The following is a 15,000-nucleotide window of genomic DNA, read 5'->3' on the forward strand; positions in this document are numbered from 1 at the left end:
GAGGTCGGGCTACTGGGAGGTCCGAATCAAGGAGGGCGATGAGGCGAATACGACAGTGGTCACACGGTATGGAGCTTTTGAATTCCTTGTCATGCCTTTCGGCCTGACGAACGCTCCCGCAACCTTCAGCACGCTAATGAACCAGGTACTCCATGGTTTTCTGGATGAATTTGTGGTGGTGTACCTGGACGACATCGTGATTTACAGCAGAACCTTGGCCGAGCATGTAGACCATCTGCGGCAGGTTCTGACGAGACTCCGCGAGCACGAGCTATATGCGAAGGTGTCGAAATGCTCGTTTGCTCAGGAGAGAATCAGTTTCTTGGGACACATTGTGGAGAGAGGACGCATACGAATGGACCCCAAGAAAGTTCAGGCTATTGAGGAGTGGCAGTTGCCGAAGGACGTTCATGACTTGCGCTCATTTCTTGGGCTGGCAAATTATTATCGGCGTTTTGTGAAGGGCTACTCCGAGATAGCCCGGCCCCTGACGGATTTATTGAAGAAGACGGAGACTTGGAATTGGACACCCCAATGCCAAGTCGCCTTCGACAATTTGAAGAAAGCAATTGTGACAGATCCTGTGCTAGCCTTACGGGACATGTCGAAGCCGTTCGTGGTGGAGACAGACGCTTCAGACTTTGCGTTAGGAGGGGTCCTAATGCAAGATGGCCATCCAGTTGCCTTTGAGAGCAGGAAGCTTAAAGATGTTGAGCGGCGCTATTCGGTGCATGAGAAGGAACTACTAGCCGTCGTTCATTACCTAAGATTATGGCGGCATTATTTGTTGGGCTCTCACTTCGTGGTCAGGACGGACAACACTGCGGTAAGTCACTTTATGTCGCAGCCGAAGCTGACCAGTAGACAGGCACGCTGGCAGGAGTTGCTGTCGGAATTTCACTTTGTGCTGGAGTATCGGGCCGGCTCCAGCAATCATGTGGCAGATGCCCTAAGCCGTAGGGCGGATTTGGCGAGTTTGGGGTCGGTAGCAGCGCTCTCCTCTAGCGCAGTTGCCAACTCTATCAGGGATCGGGCGCGGGAGTTATTGTCGAAAGATCCAGCAGCGCAAGGCCTGATCCAGCTTGTCGAGCAGGGCAAAGCTCGGCAATTTTGGTTGGAAGATGGATTGCTGATGACCAAGGGAAACCGCCTATATGTGCCGAAAGGTGGGGACCTAAGGAAATCACTTATCTCGGAGTGCCACGACACTCTTTGGGCGGGACACCAGGGAGAGGAGCGTACTTATGCCTTGGTGCAGAGGGCCTACTATTGGCCGTAGATGCGGGACGACGTGGAGACTTACGTCCGCACCTGCCTGATATGCCAGCAGGATAAGGCAGACCATCAGAAGAAGGCAGGTCTGCTGCAACTATTGCCCATCCCAAAGAGACCATGGGAAAGCATATCCATGGACTATATTTCTGCATTGCCTAAGGTGGGAGACTTAGGCTCTATTATCGTCGTGGTGGACCGATTATCCAAGTATGTGACTTTCATTGCAGCCCCAAAACACGTTACGGCAGAAGGGACGGCTCATCTCTTCTTCAAGCATATTGTCAAATAATGGGGACTGCCAAAGGACATCGTCAGTGACCGGGACTCCCGTTTCACTGGCGTCTTCTGGACCGAGCTATTCAAAATCCTCGGGTCCAAACTTTCTATGAGCTCGAGCTATCACCCACAATCTGACGGCCAGACGGAACGCTTTAATTCGATGTTGGAGGAATACCTTCGGCACTTTGTGCGAGGTACGCAGAAGGATTGGGTGAAGCTCTTGGATGTCGCTCAGTTGTGCTTCAATGCTCAAAAGAGCTCTTCGACCAACAAGAGCGCTTTTGAAATTGTCACTGGGCAGCAACCGCTCCTCCCTCACACTCTCGACTCCCCACAAAGTGTGAGATCCCCTCTCGCCCGAAGCTTCTCCCAGGAATGGAAGCAGAACGTTGACATCGCCAGAAGTTGCCTGGAGAAAGCTCAGAAGCGGATGAAAAAGTATGCTGATCAAAATCGTCGCTTCATCGAGTTCAATGCGGGAGACCTTGTGATGGTGAAGGTCCCAGACCCAAGATTATCGAAGTCATCAAGGGGGAGAGATACTCGGTTGATGCAAAAATATGTTGGCCCTTTATCTATCATAAAGCGTATTGGAACGGTGGCCTACAAGGTAGAGTTGCCTTCCTGGTGGAAAATCCATAACGTCTTCCATGTGAGTCAGCTAAAGAAATATTCAGCAGACAAGGAGGACGATGCCCGCAATCAGCCCAGCCGCCCGCAACTTGAATTAACGAAGACTAAGGAGAAGGTGGCTGAAGCTATCCTAAATCACCGAGTTATGAGTACCGCAAAGCGCAACCACACGGAGTACTTGGTGAAATGGAGGGGATGCAGCAGCGAGGAGAACACTTGGGAGCGGGTGACGAACCTCAAGGCGTTTCTACCTCTTGTCGAAGCGTATCATGCTTCTCATGCGCCGAGGACGTCGCCATCTCAGGTGGGGGAGAATGTCAAGGGCCGCCCGCGCACTCGGCACCCTTGACGCACATTCGGCACATTTCGGCCACCTAACCGCTCTACTCGGCCGACCAACAACCTTCGCCCAGACGCTAGGCTTCCGCAGTCTTAGAGTTTTTAGGCGTTGGTCTTTTGTCTTGTACTTGATGTACGTTGTAAATACTTTTGTTTGCTCAGGGGGACGTTAGGCCTCCTGAGGTGCGATGTTCAGCTTTTTCAATGTTTACTGTTGTCAATAGGAAAAACTTTTTTAAGCCTATTATAGGGGGGAGTGAGTTCTCGAACCTTGGTGTAGTCTACGTGCTAGTGTCCCCCTCAAGGCGATCCCCTTGCGCTAACATCGTTGTACAATGTATATGCAATCATTCAATGCAATGAAATCTACTTTCTGAACCGCGTGCTCAATTTACTGCTTTCGTACTGCACCTTGCTTACTATTGTTGTTGTTGTTGCTATTGCTGTTGCTATTCCTGTCGGTGTGCTGTGCTAGTGCCCGTCGGGTTTTCGGTGGTGTGTTGCTATTGGCGGAAGTAGTCTGCGGACTGCTAGCCACACGGTGCCGTAACTCAAATTCGGGTAGTCCCTCCATCCGGGGTTGTATGTTTTGGAGAAAGGGTCATATCTCCGCTGTTGTTGTCCGGCGAATCCTCCTACGGCGTCGGCATGTTCGGTAGTTGATTCTTGAAGAGTTGGGCACATGTCGGTAGCGTGCCCCGTTAAGGTGCAAATACCACATGTTTTGACTTGCTGGTAAGTATCTGCAACAACTTTTTCAACAACAGTTGTTAGTTGACTTAAACGTTCTTCAAGATTACTTACCTCGTTGCTCTTCCTAGGTGGATCATCATGTCTAACCCCAAATTGTTGCGTGTTGGATGCCATAGTCGAGATTAGTTTACGCGCCTCGGTGGGGGTTTTGTCGAACAATGCTCCGCCGCTTGCCGCATCTATCAGTTTTCTATCCATATTTGATAGGCCTTCATAGAAATACTGGATCAACAGGTGGTTCGGGATTTGATGATGGGGAAAACTTTCCACTAGTCGATTGAATCTTTCCCAATATTCGAAAAGGCTTTCTCCCGCGTATTGTCGAATTCCACTGATCTCCTTTCGGATTGTTGTGGCTCTTGAGGCAGGGAAGTATTTCTCAAGGAACTGCTTTTTGAGATCGTTCCATCTTGTGATGGATCCTGAAGGTAGGAGATATAACCAATCTTTCGCTTGATCGGCGAGAGAGAAGGGGAATGCTCTCAATTTGACTTGTTCCTCGCTTATGCCTTGTGGTCGCATTCCGGAACATACCACATGGAATTCCTTCAGATGCTTATGTGGATCTTCACCTGCGAGACCACGGAAGGTAGGAAGTAAATGAATTAATCCAGATTTCAATTCAAAATCTACCTCTAAGTCGGGGTATTCAATGCACAGTGGCTGTTGGTTTAGATCGGGTGACGTCATGTCATTGATCGATCTTTCAGGGATCAAAGCCATTGTCTCTTCTTTGGATTCGCTTATGGATTCCTCAAATTCAAAAGTCGGGTCTTCTTTGTCTTCGTATGGAGCGGATATTCCTTCCAATTGTTGCTTAGTCTCCTGACGAAGCCTTCGTGCGGTCTTTTCGATTTCGGGATCGTATACCAATTTACCTGTACGAGAAGACCTTGGCATCAATGGTGATAAAATCAAGTAATAAAAGAAAATAAAGAAATATACTTAAAAACGCCAATCCCCGGCAACGGCGCCAAAATTTGATGAGTGTCGAAGTCACCAAAAATAATTCCTACTACACTTGTGAAAGTGGGAGTAGGGTCGATCCACAGGGATTGGTTTTAAGCTAATTTCTTTTAGAAATATGGAAAATAATAGGGGAAGGATGTTGATAAAGAGATATGATCAAAAACTAAATAATTAAAAATACCTGATAGAGATATGAGAGAGAGATTTCCCGGTTAAGGCTAGGATTATGCTTGATTCTCGTGAGTTGATCATTGATGCAAGAATAACACATGTATGGACAAATAAACCAGTTATGGTCGTTGGTACGACCTAACAACCTCACCTTTCCTTACCTTTTCGTTAGCCAAGGTACGACCGTTGGCTAGATCTCTAATTAACAGACAACCTTGGGAGCGTCCACAAGATTTAATCTATTAACAGCATTAAGAATTAGAAAGGCCTGATTCTAATCAACAAACTCCTACGAGGACAATTCGTTTAAACTAGATCATGCATTCCCCATAACATAATTAAATACTGTGACATAACTAATCATGCTACGTTGCCACTAAGTATTGAACTAAATAAACAATTACACGGATTTATAAAGTTCAATTAGCTAAGCAAACCTTCTTGATAATGAACAACCGGCCGAATCATTCATAAATCAGATGTTTGTAATTAAAGCACAGAGAATAACATGAATATTTATTTGACAAGTGTAGAACGCAGATTAGATCTCACAACATGATAGGAATCAAGCAATCACCATACCTTAACCAGGGAATAAGGAATTTAGCCGGACATATTAATGGAAGAACATACTAGAAAGTAGAATTCCATTAATTCCGGTAGTAAAATAAAATAAAAGAGAAGAGATGAACAGAGAATTCTATAGAGTTCTAACATAAAAACTGAATGTCTTCTAATGAAGGGATACCTCCTATTTATAACAAAAGTTCCCTACGAATTTAAACGTAGTGGGGGGATAGATACGTGATAAACTCTAAAAAGGTAAATAGATTACAAAAGATAAGCTCAAAAGAATCCTCTCTAAATCTAAACACTTGATTCCTTTATCTCTTGGGGAAATCATTCGTGCTTATCCTTATCCCGAGTTGACTACTCCATTAAGCGTGGGCGCACTTTGTCAATTTTGCAGAAACGTCCTTGTAATCTTCCTTTTTGCTGAATATGCAATAAAATCACACAATTAGGAATATTTTGGCTTAAAAAGGAAGATTAAATTGCTATAAAATCATTATAATTGCAGAGTTATCAAATACCCCCACACTTAGCCATTTGCTTGTCCTCAAGCAAAAACAAGATGCATTCAAAAATCCCTCCAAATTTTAAACTACTCAAGGCAGTTTGTAATCATGTGCAAAGTAAATGACATGCTTTATGAATGAGATAGTTCAACATGTATCAAACAAGTTTCCACGTGATGACCATTATCAAAATCAATCGCATAAAACTAGTGGACTATTTTCTCTCCACTTTCCATTCTCTCAAGTGTATATATGGCTCAAGTGTATCTCTCGACACTTACTACGGCAGTGCTTCACCATAGGTTTGCCTATACACCACATCTCCACCACTTTTGAAATATGCACATATATGGATCAAAAGGTCTTTTATTTTGGTTGTAATGGGGCTTTGGTTTGGGGTAGGATAAAGGATAATGAGGTTAAATTCCAAGAAACTAATTAGAGCACCAAAAGAATTCGAGTGAACAATAATTCGAAGCTCTCAAAGTTTACTAATCTCCCTTCAAGATCTTTTGACAATTCCTTGAACTATGCCTTTGTTATTCCTTTTGGAGAGTTCATACATTTTTTTTCGATTTTCTGATTTTTTTTTTTTTTTTTTTTTTTGAACAAATAAATAAATAAAAATGAAGAGGGGAATTGAAGGTGAAAAACAGTCTACGAAGTGCGACTAAGCGTGGGCACGCTTAGTCGCATCTCCAAATCTATTTTTGTAGGATGATGCGAACAGTCTACGAAGTGCGACTAAGCGTGGGCACGCTTAGTCGCATCTCCAAATCTGTTTTTGGGAGGGGATGCGGACAGTGTTGGAAGAACGACTAAGCGTGGGCACGCTTAGTGGCGTCTCCAACTCTGTTTTTCAGCCATCCAAAAATAATGAAAAAAACTAAAATTAAACGAAAGAGGGAAGGAGAGGATAGGGATTTCATGGGTTGCCTCCCATGCAGCGCTTTTCTTTAACGTCTTTGGCTAGACGAAGAGGAATTCGTTTAGGTGATTGCGGGATCCACAAGTTGAATTTTTTCGACTGTTGATGTTTGAAATCCCTCGTAGAAAGGCTTGAGCCGATGTCCGTTCACCTTGAATACCTTTTGAGTCGTGGGGCTCTTGATTTCAACTGCACCATGAGAAAAAATATTAGTAACAATAAAAGGTCCAATCCAACGAGAACGCAACTTACCCGGAAATAACTTGAGCTTAGAATGAAAGAGGAGAACTTTTTGTCCGACAACGAACTCTTTCCGAGATATGGTGCGATCATGGAATGCTTTTGCTTTTTCTTTGTAGATTTTCGAATTCTCATAAGCATCATTTCGTAATTTTTCGAGCTCTTGTATTTGCAACTTTCTTTGCCCTCCCGCTTCGTTCATTGACGAGTTGAATTGCTTGATCGCCCAATACGCCCTATGCTCAAGTTCGACAGGGAGGTGACAAGATTTACCATAAACCAAACGATAAGGGGACATACCTATGGGTGTTTTATATGCCGTACGATAAGCCCAAAGTGCATCATCCAAGCGTGTACTCCAATCCTTTCGGTTAGGATTCACCGTTTTCTCGAGTATGGACTTGATCTCTCGATTGGAGACTTCTGCTTGGCCATTCGTTTGGGGGTGGTAGGCGGTCGAGATTCGATGCGTGATGTTGTATTTCTTAAACAATGCATCGACTACCTTGTTGCAGAAGTGTGTTCCTCGGTCGCTTATGATTGCTCTTGGTATACCAAACCTAGAGAAAATGTTAGCCTTGACAAATTCCACGACAGTTTTAGCATCATCGACACGAGTGGCCTTTGCCTCTACCCATTTAGACACATAATCTACTCCTAAAATGATGTAAGTCTTGCCAAAAGAAGAGGGGAAGGGGCCCATATAGTCGATCCCCCACACATCAAATACTTCGCACACAAGTATTGGGGAAAGGGGCATTTGATTACGATGGCCAAGATTACCTACTTTTTGGCAATTTTCACAAGATTTACAAAATAGATATGCATCTTTAAACATATTTGGCCAAAACAAGCCGCATTCTAGTACCTTTCGTGCTGTTCTTTTTGGTCCAAAATGGCCCCCACATGCATATGAATGGCAAAACTCAAGAATAGAGGGGATTTCAGTTTCAGGAACGCACCTTCAAATGATTTGATCCGAGCAAAACTTCCATAAGTAAGGGTCATCCCACACATAATGTTTGGCATCATTTTTGATTCTATCCTTTCGTGCTCTAGTTAAATCTCGTGGTAAGACACCAGTGACTAAGAAATTAACAATATCAGCGTACCATGGGGTGATTCCTTGAATGGTGTGGAGATGTTCGTCCGGGAATTCGTCGTTTAGAGGTGGTGGGTTTTCGTCGGTGACCAATCGGCTAAGATGGTCAGCTACGAGGTTCTCCGCCCCTTTCTTGTCCTTGATTGTTAGATTGAATTCTTGTAGCAGCAGTATCCATCTTATCAATCGTGGTTTTGCCTCCTTCTTTGACAACAGGTATCTCAACGCTGCATGGTCAGAATACACGACAACTTTAGTTCCAAGTAAATAGTGGCGAAATTTTTCTAAAGCAAAAACAATAGCCAAAAGTTCTTTTTCCGTTGTCGTGTAATTGCTTTGAGCGCTATCCAACATCCGTGATGCGTAGTATATCACGTGGGGATCTTTTCCAATCTTTTGGCCTAGGACAGCCCCGATGGCGTGATTACTAGCGTCACACATTATCTCAAAAGGATGATTCCAGTCAGGTGGACGAATCACCGGTGCAGACGTTAGGGAATCTTTTAACTTGTCAAAGGCCTTCATGCACTCTTCATCAAATGTGAAAGTGACGTCTTTTTGCAGCAGCGCACACAGTGGTTGGGCGATTTTCGAAAAGTCCTTTATAAACCGTCGATAGAATCCTGCATGTCCAAGAAAGGAACGAATCTCCCGCACGCTAGCGGGGTAAGGTAAAGATTTTATGACGTCTATTTTAGACTTATCTACTTCTATCCCCCTAGAAGACACGATATGTCCTAGAATTAAACCTTGATCGACCATAAAATGGCATTTTTCATAATTTAGAACGAGGTTTTTTTCTATGCACCTTTCAAGTACTTTAGTCAATTTTCCCAAACAATCTTCAAATGAGTTTCCGTAGACGGTAAAATCGTCCATAAAAACTTCAATAAAGTGTTCAACAAAGTCGGAAAAAATACTAACCATACATCTTTGGAAGGTAGCGGGTGCGTTGCAAAGACCAAAGGGCATTCTTCTATAGGCGAAGGTTCCGAATGGGCATGTGAATGTTGTTTTCTCTTGATCTTCCGGTGCCACTGGAATTTGATGGAAACCTGAATATCCATCAAGACAACAATAGTGAGATTGACCGGCTAATCTTTCTAACATTTGATCTATAAATGGAAGTGGAAAATGGTCTTTTCTCGTGGCGGCATTAAGCTTTCTATAGTCAATACAAACTCGCCACCCATTTTGAACGCGTGTGGGTATTAAATTTCCAACAGAATTCTCGACTACGGTAATACCTGTTTTCTTAGGTACTACTTGAGTTGGACTTACCCATTCACTGTCAGAAATTGGAAAGATCATACCTGCATCGAGAAGTTTTAAAATTTCTTTCTTTACTACCTCCATCATCAAAGGGTTCAACCGGCGTTGTGCTTCCCTTGAAGGTTTTGTGCCTTCCTCTAGGAGTATTCTATGCATGCACGTCGAAGGGCTTAAACCTTTAATGTCGGCAATAGTCCATCCAATGGCTTCTCGAAATTCGCGAAGTACCCGGATAAGTTTTTCCTCCTCAAGATCGGTGAGCTTGCTTGAGATGATCACCGGTAGTGTTTTGTTCTCCCCCAAGAATGCGTACTTGAGGTGTTTTGGTAACTCTTTTAATTCCAATGCGGGTGCCTGCAATATGGAGGGAACAATTTTAGTGTGAGAATGCGGTAATTCGATGAAAGCAGTTTTAGTAGGTAAAATTCGAAGGGAGTCGAGTTCAAAAACGGTGTCACCGATGTTTGGATCTATGATCATTTTTTTCTCCAAAATTTTTGCTTTTTCCAACGTGAGGCTTTCTTCTAATGCATATTTCACATGGTCCTCGCTGCTTATTGCTATGGAATCCTGCACAAAAGGGTCAAAAATATCTACAAGAAGAGCGGTGGGTAAGTCAGTTGGATACCTCATGGATTCATAGATGTTGAATCTTATGATTTCACCATCGAACTCCATAGTGAGACTTCCACTGTGCACATCGATTTTTGTTCTAGCCGTCTTAAGGAATGGTCTTCCTAGCAGGATTGATGTGGAATTGGGGGAGTTGTCTTCCATCATATCCAATACGTAGAAATCAGCAGGAAATACTAATTCATTTACCTGTACGAGAACATCCTCCAAGACTCCTTCCGGGTAGACTACAGATCGATCTGCAAGTTGGATAACTACCCCCGTTTCCTTTAAAGGACCAACTTTCAAAGACTCAAAAATGGTTAGTGGCATAACATTTATAGATGCCCCAAGATCGCACATAGCCTTCTTTATTCCAATCATGCCGATTTTACAAGGTATGGAAAACGTACCTGGGTCCTTACATTTTGGGGGTAGTTTTCGTTGGAGAATTGCAGAGACGTTCTCCCCCATACTTACCCGTTCGTTTCCCTTGAGTTTTCCCTTGCTAGTGCATAGTTCTTTGAGAAATTTCGCGTATCGGGGTATTTGCTTGATGGCATCGAGCAAAGGGATGTTTACCTCTACTTTGCGGAATGTCTCAAAAATCTCTTTTTCTTCCTCTTCCTTCTTCGCTTTGGTGAATCTCTCTGGGAAGGGTGGTCTAGTTACCAAAGGCTTCGGATGATCCACTTCATGTTCGGTTTGTTCTTGTTGGACCTCAATTTCCTTTTCCGGTTTTCTTTCCGCATCGTGCCCACGTTTTGTGTTATCTTCCTTCACATGTTCCTGCAGTTCTTTTCCACTACGAAGCGTAATAGCACTAGCATTTTGTCTAGGGTTAATAACAGATTGAGAAGGTAGCTTACCTTGGGACTCGAGCTTACCAACAGTTGACGCCAATTGACTGATTTGAGATTCTAGATTTTGAATGCTCGTCTGAGTCTGTTGTTGGACTTGTTGGAATTGTTGGAAGCTCGCCTGGGTCTGTTGTTGGACTTGTTGGAATTGTTGGAAGCTTGCCTGGGTCTGTTGCTGAAATTGTTGTGTGTTGGTCACTAGCGCTTTCATCATGTCTTCGAGGGATGTGCTGGGCGTGGGGTTAGGTTGTGGAGGTGGTCGGTATTGAGGTTTTTGAAAGTGTTGGTTGCCGTAACTCAGATTCGGGTAGTCCCTCCATCCGGGGTTGTATGTTTTGGAGAAAGGGTCATATCTCCGCTGTTGTTGTCCGGCGAATCCTCCTACGGCGTCGGCATGTTCGGTAGTTGATTCTTGAAGAGTTGGGCACATGTCGGTAGCGTGCCCCGTTAAGGTGCAAATACCACATGTTTTGACTTGCTGGTAAGTATCTGCAACAACTTTTTCAACAACAGTTGTTAGTTGACTTAAACGTTCTTCAAGATTACTTACCTCGTTGCTCTTCCTAGGTGGATCATCATGTCTAACCCCAAATTGTTGCGTGTTGGATGCCATAGTCGAGATTAGTTTACGCGCCTCGGTGGGGGTTTTGTCGAACAATGCTCCGCCGCTTGCCGCATCTATCAGTTTTCTATCCATATTTGATAGGCCTTCATAGAAATACTGGATCAACAGGTGGTTCGGGATTTGATGATGGGGAAAACTTTCCACTAGTCGATTGAATCTTTCCCAATATTCGAAAAGGCTTTCTCCCGCGTATTGTCGAATTCCACTGATCTCCTTTCGGATTGTTGTGGCTCTTGAGGCAGGGAAGTATTTCTCAAGGAACTGCTTTTTGAGATCGTTCCATCTTGTGATGGATCCTGAAGGTAGGAGATATAACCAATCTTTCGCTTGATCGGCGAGAGAGAAGGGGAATGCTCTCAATTTGACTTGTTCCTCGCTTATGCCTTGTGGTCGCATTCCGGAACATACCACATGGAATTCCTTCAGATGCTTATGTGGATCTTCACCTGCGAGACCACGGAAGGTAGGAAGTAAATGAATTAATCCAGATTTCAATTCAAAATCTACCTCTAAGTCGGGGTATTCAATGCACAGTGGCTGTTGGTTTAGATCGGGTGACGTCATGTCATTGATCGATCTTTCAGGGATCAAAGCCATTGTCTCTTCTTTGGATTCGCTTATGGATTCCTCAAATTCAAAAGTCGGGTCTTCTTTGTCTTCGTATGGAGCGGATATTCCTTCCAATTGTTGCTTAGTCTCCTGACGAAGCCTTCGTGCGGTCTTTTCGATTTCGGGATCGTATACCAATTTACCTGTACGAGAAGACCTTGGCATCAATGGTGATAAAATCAAGTAATAAAAGAAAATAAAGAAATATACTTAAAAACGCCAATCCCCGGCAACGGCGCCAAAATTTGATGAGTGTCGAAGTCACCAAAAATAATTCCTACTACACTTGTGAAAGTGGGAGTAGGGTCGATCCACAGGGATTGGTTTTAAGCTAATTTCTTTTAGAAATATGGAAAATAATAGGGGAAGGATGTTGATAAAGAGATATGATCAAAAACTAAATAATTAAAAATACCTGATAGAGATATGAGAGAGAGATTTCCCGGTTAAGGCTAGGATTATGCTTGATTCTCGTGAGTTGATCATTGATGCAAGAATAACACATGTATGGACAAATAAACCAGTTATGGTCGTTGGTACGACCTAACAACCTCACCTTTCCTTACCTTTTCGTTAGCCAAGGTACGACCGTTGGCTAGATCTCTAATTAACAGACAACCTTGGGAGCGTCCACAAGATTTAATCTATTAACAGCATTAAGAATTAGAAAGGCCTGATTCTAATCAACAAACTCCTACGAGGACAATTCGTTTAAACTAGATCATGCATTCCCCATAACATAATTAAATACTGTGACATAACTAATCATGCTACGTTGCCACTAAGTATTGAACTAAATAAACAATTACACGGATTTATAAAGTTCAATTAGCTAAGCAAACCTTCTTGATAATGAACAACCGGCCGAATCATTCATAAATCAGATGTTTGTAATTAAAGCACAGAGAATAACATGAATATTTGTTTGACAAGTGTAGAACGCAGATTAGATCTCACAACATGATAGGAATCAAGCAATCACCATACCTTAACCAGGGAATAAGGAATTTAGCCGGACATATTAATGGAAGAACATACTAGAAAGTAGAATTCCATTAATTCCGGTAGTAAAATAAAATAAAAGAGAAGAGATGAACAGAGAATTCTATAGAGTTCTAACATAAAAACTGAATGTCTTCTAATGAAGGGATCCCCCCTATTTATAACAAAAGTTCCCTACGAATTTAAACGTAGTGGGGGGATAGATACGTGATAAACTCTAAAAAGGTAAATAGATTACAAAAGATAAGCTCAAAAGAATCCTCTCTAAATCTAAACACTTGATTCCTTTATCTCTTGGGGAAATCGTTCGTGCTTATCCTTATCCCGAGTTGACTACTCCATTAAGCGTGGGCGCACTTTGTCAATTTTGCAGAAACGTCCTTGTAATCTTCCTTTTTGCTGAATATGCAATAAAATCACACAATTAGGAATATTTTGGCTTAAAAAGGAAGATTAAATTGCTATAAAATCATTATAATTGCAGAGTTATCAGCTGCCTTCCTTGGATGTGGTAGCCGTTTCTCAGGCTCCCTCTCCGGAATCGAACCCTAATTCTCCGTCACCCGTCACCACCATAGTAGGCCACTATCCTACCATCGAAAGTTGATAGGGCAGAAATTTGAATAATGCATCGCCGGCACGAGGGCCGTGCGATCCGTCGAGTTATCATGAATCATTGCAGCAACGGGCGGAGCCCGTGTCGACCTTTTATCTAATAAATGCATCCCTTCCAGAAGTCGGGGTTTGTTGCACCTATTAGCTCTAGAATTACTACGGTTATCCGAGTAGCAGGTACCATCAAACAAACTATAACTGATTTAATGAGCCATTCGCAGTTTCACAGTCTGAATTAGTTCATACTTACACATGTATGGCTTAATCTTTGAGACAAGGATATGACTACTGGCAGGATCAACCAGGTAGCATTCCTCACCGACTCCGCCGCCCGCATGGGACGAGCCCAAAACGGTGGCGGGCATCGTTCGCACGAAGCGTCGAACGCTTGCTTTCGGGGTAAACAGAGGCCGAGGCCCTCGTACCCACCGTGTGTTCCGCATCCGAGAGATCGGGCGACGACGCAATGGGCCAACGACCCGGGCACGTGCGGCCGTGCGCGGGACGTGGGACACAGCGGGCGCCTTGAGGTCCACCTCGCGCCGCGGCCCCGAGGGGTGCAGCGCAGGGCGAAAACGGGACGTTCGGGAAAATGGAATGCCTTCGCGATAGGTATGCAACACAGGAAACCGACCGCGGCCAAGGCAGGAGCGCGCTTGGGCCGACGACTGAAGCGGCTTGCGGGGGATGTTGTTGCTGCCCGAGCAGGGATCCAACATGCCCACACACGCCAATCACCACTCACGCGCCCATTACGTACGCAATGCCCGAGCACACAAGCCAACGCCCGCCGTCCCACGACGCATTCGAGCGTCGCGGCAGGCGAACGGCAGCAAGCACGCCCAAGCATGCCCCGGTAGGCACGAAGATTCGGGACGAAGCACGAGTTGGGAACCGAGGAGCACAAACCTAGGGACCGGACCGACTTGCCTGTGCGACGCCTCCACTTTCGCAGGCGACGGGCTACTAGCAAGCGCACCCAAAAGCATACCCCAGCTCCCGAGCGGGAGCCTTGCATGCCGGGATTGCCGACACTTCGCCAGCCACGTGCTACTGATCTCGGGGTCGCGGGCAACAGACGACGACGACCACACCCGCCCTATGTGGGTGCCACCGGGAGCCGACGGGCGGGGGTGCAAGCCGTCGCAGCCGCCCTTGACGCCTCCATGTTCGCAGGCAACGGGCTACTAGCAAGCGCACCCAAAAGCATACCCCAGCTCCCGAGCGAGAGCCTTGCATGCCGGGATTGCCGACACTTCACCCACCACAAGCTACTAATTTCAGCGTCGCAAGCCACAAGCGGCGACAAACACCCCCGACCGTCGAATCCCGATGGCACCCACATCGGTCCGCTTATGCGGGGGGAGGCCGACAAGCATAAGCGGACCGACCGACCAACCTTTGCTTGGACGGGGCTTGTGTTGGCCATGTTTTAGCAAATCGCAATCGAAGCTCGCCCCCGACGGCTTGCCGTTGCGGACGGGAAGGCATTCGGCGCACACGATGCAAATGGGCATCGGCCGCACGCAACACCGTAGACCCCCGCTCAAGCGCCCCGCCGGAAAAGCTCGCCGGACTCTCGCCGCCAAAACAAGGCCAACACAAGCCACGCCCAAGCCATGAGGACGGCCGAGGCT

General features: G+C 45.1%; 1 protein-coding gene across 1 annotated transcript; it reads right to left on the bottom strand.

Annotated features, from left to right (window-relative positions):
• Positions 1 to 7,630: 7,630 nt before the first annotated feature.
• On the bottom strand, positions 7,631 to 11,911 carry LOC148784338 (uncharacterized). The gene is made up of 3 exons (XM_088877135.1): positions 10,676 to 11,911; positions 9,320 to 10,591; positions 7,631 to 8,287 (listed from the first exon to the last, which is right to left on the bottom strand). The coding sequence occupies exons 1-3, from the start codon at positions 11,909 to 11,911 to the stop codon at positions 7,631 to 7,633; spliced, it is 3,165 nt and encodes a 1,054-aa protein (XP_088733261.1).
• Between the last annotated feature and the right edge of the window lie 3,089 nt (positions 11,912 to 15,000).

The sequence above is a fragment of the Sesamum indicum genome, linkage group LG13 (assembly GCF_026168435.1).
Source record: "Sesamum indicum cultivar Baizhima isolate 11 linkage group LG13, ASM2616843v1, whole genome shotgun sequence".
NCBI classification, from domain to species: Eukaryota; Viridiplantae; Streptophyta; class Magnoliopsida; order Lamiales; family Pedaliaceae; genus Sesamum; species Sesamum indicum.

What these genes read in the sequence shown, in the direction of transcription:
- LOC148784338 (XM_088877135.1), bottom strand. Translation starts at nt 11,911, where the DNA reads ATGCCAAGGTCTTCTCGTACAGGTAAATTGGTATACGATCCCGAAATC. An exon ending in AATTTCAGCAACAGACCCAG is followed by an intron (nt 10,592 to 10,675) that starts GCAAGCTTCCAA and finishes CAACAGACTCAG; the next exon opens with ACGAGCATTCAAAATCTAGA. An exon ending in GGGAGAACAAAACACTACCG is followed by an intron (nt 8,288 to 9,319) that starts GTGATCATCTCA and finishes GAGTGCATGAAG; the next exon opens with GCCTTTGACAAGTTAAAAGA.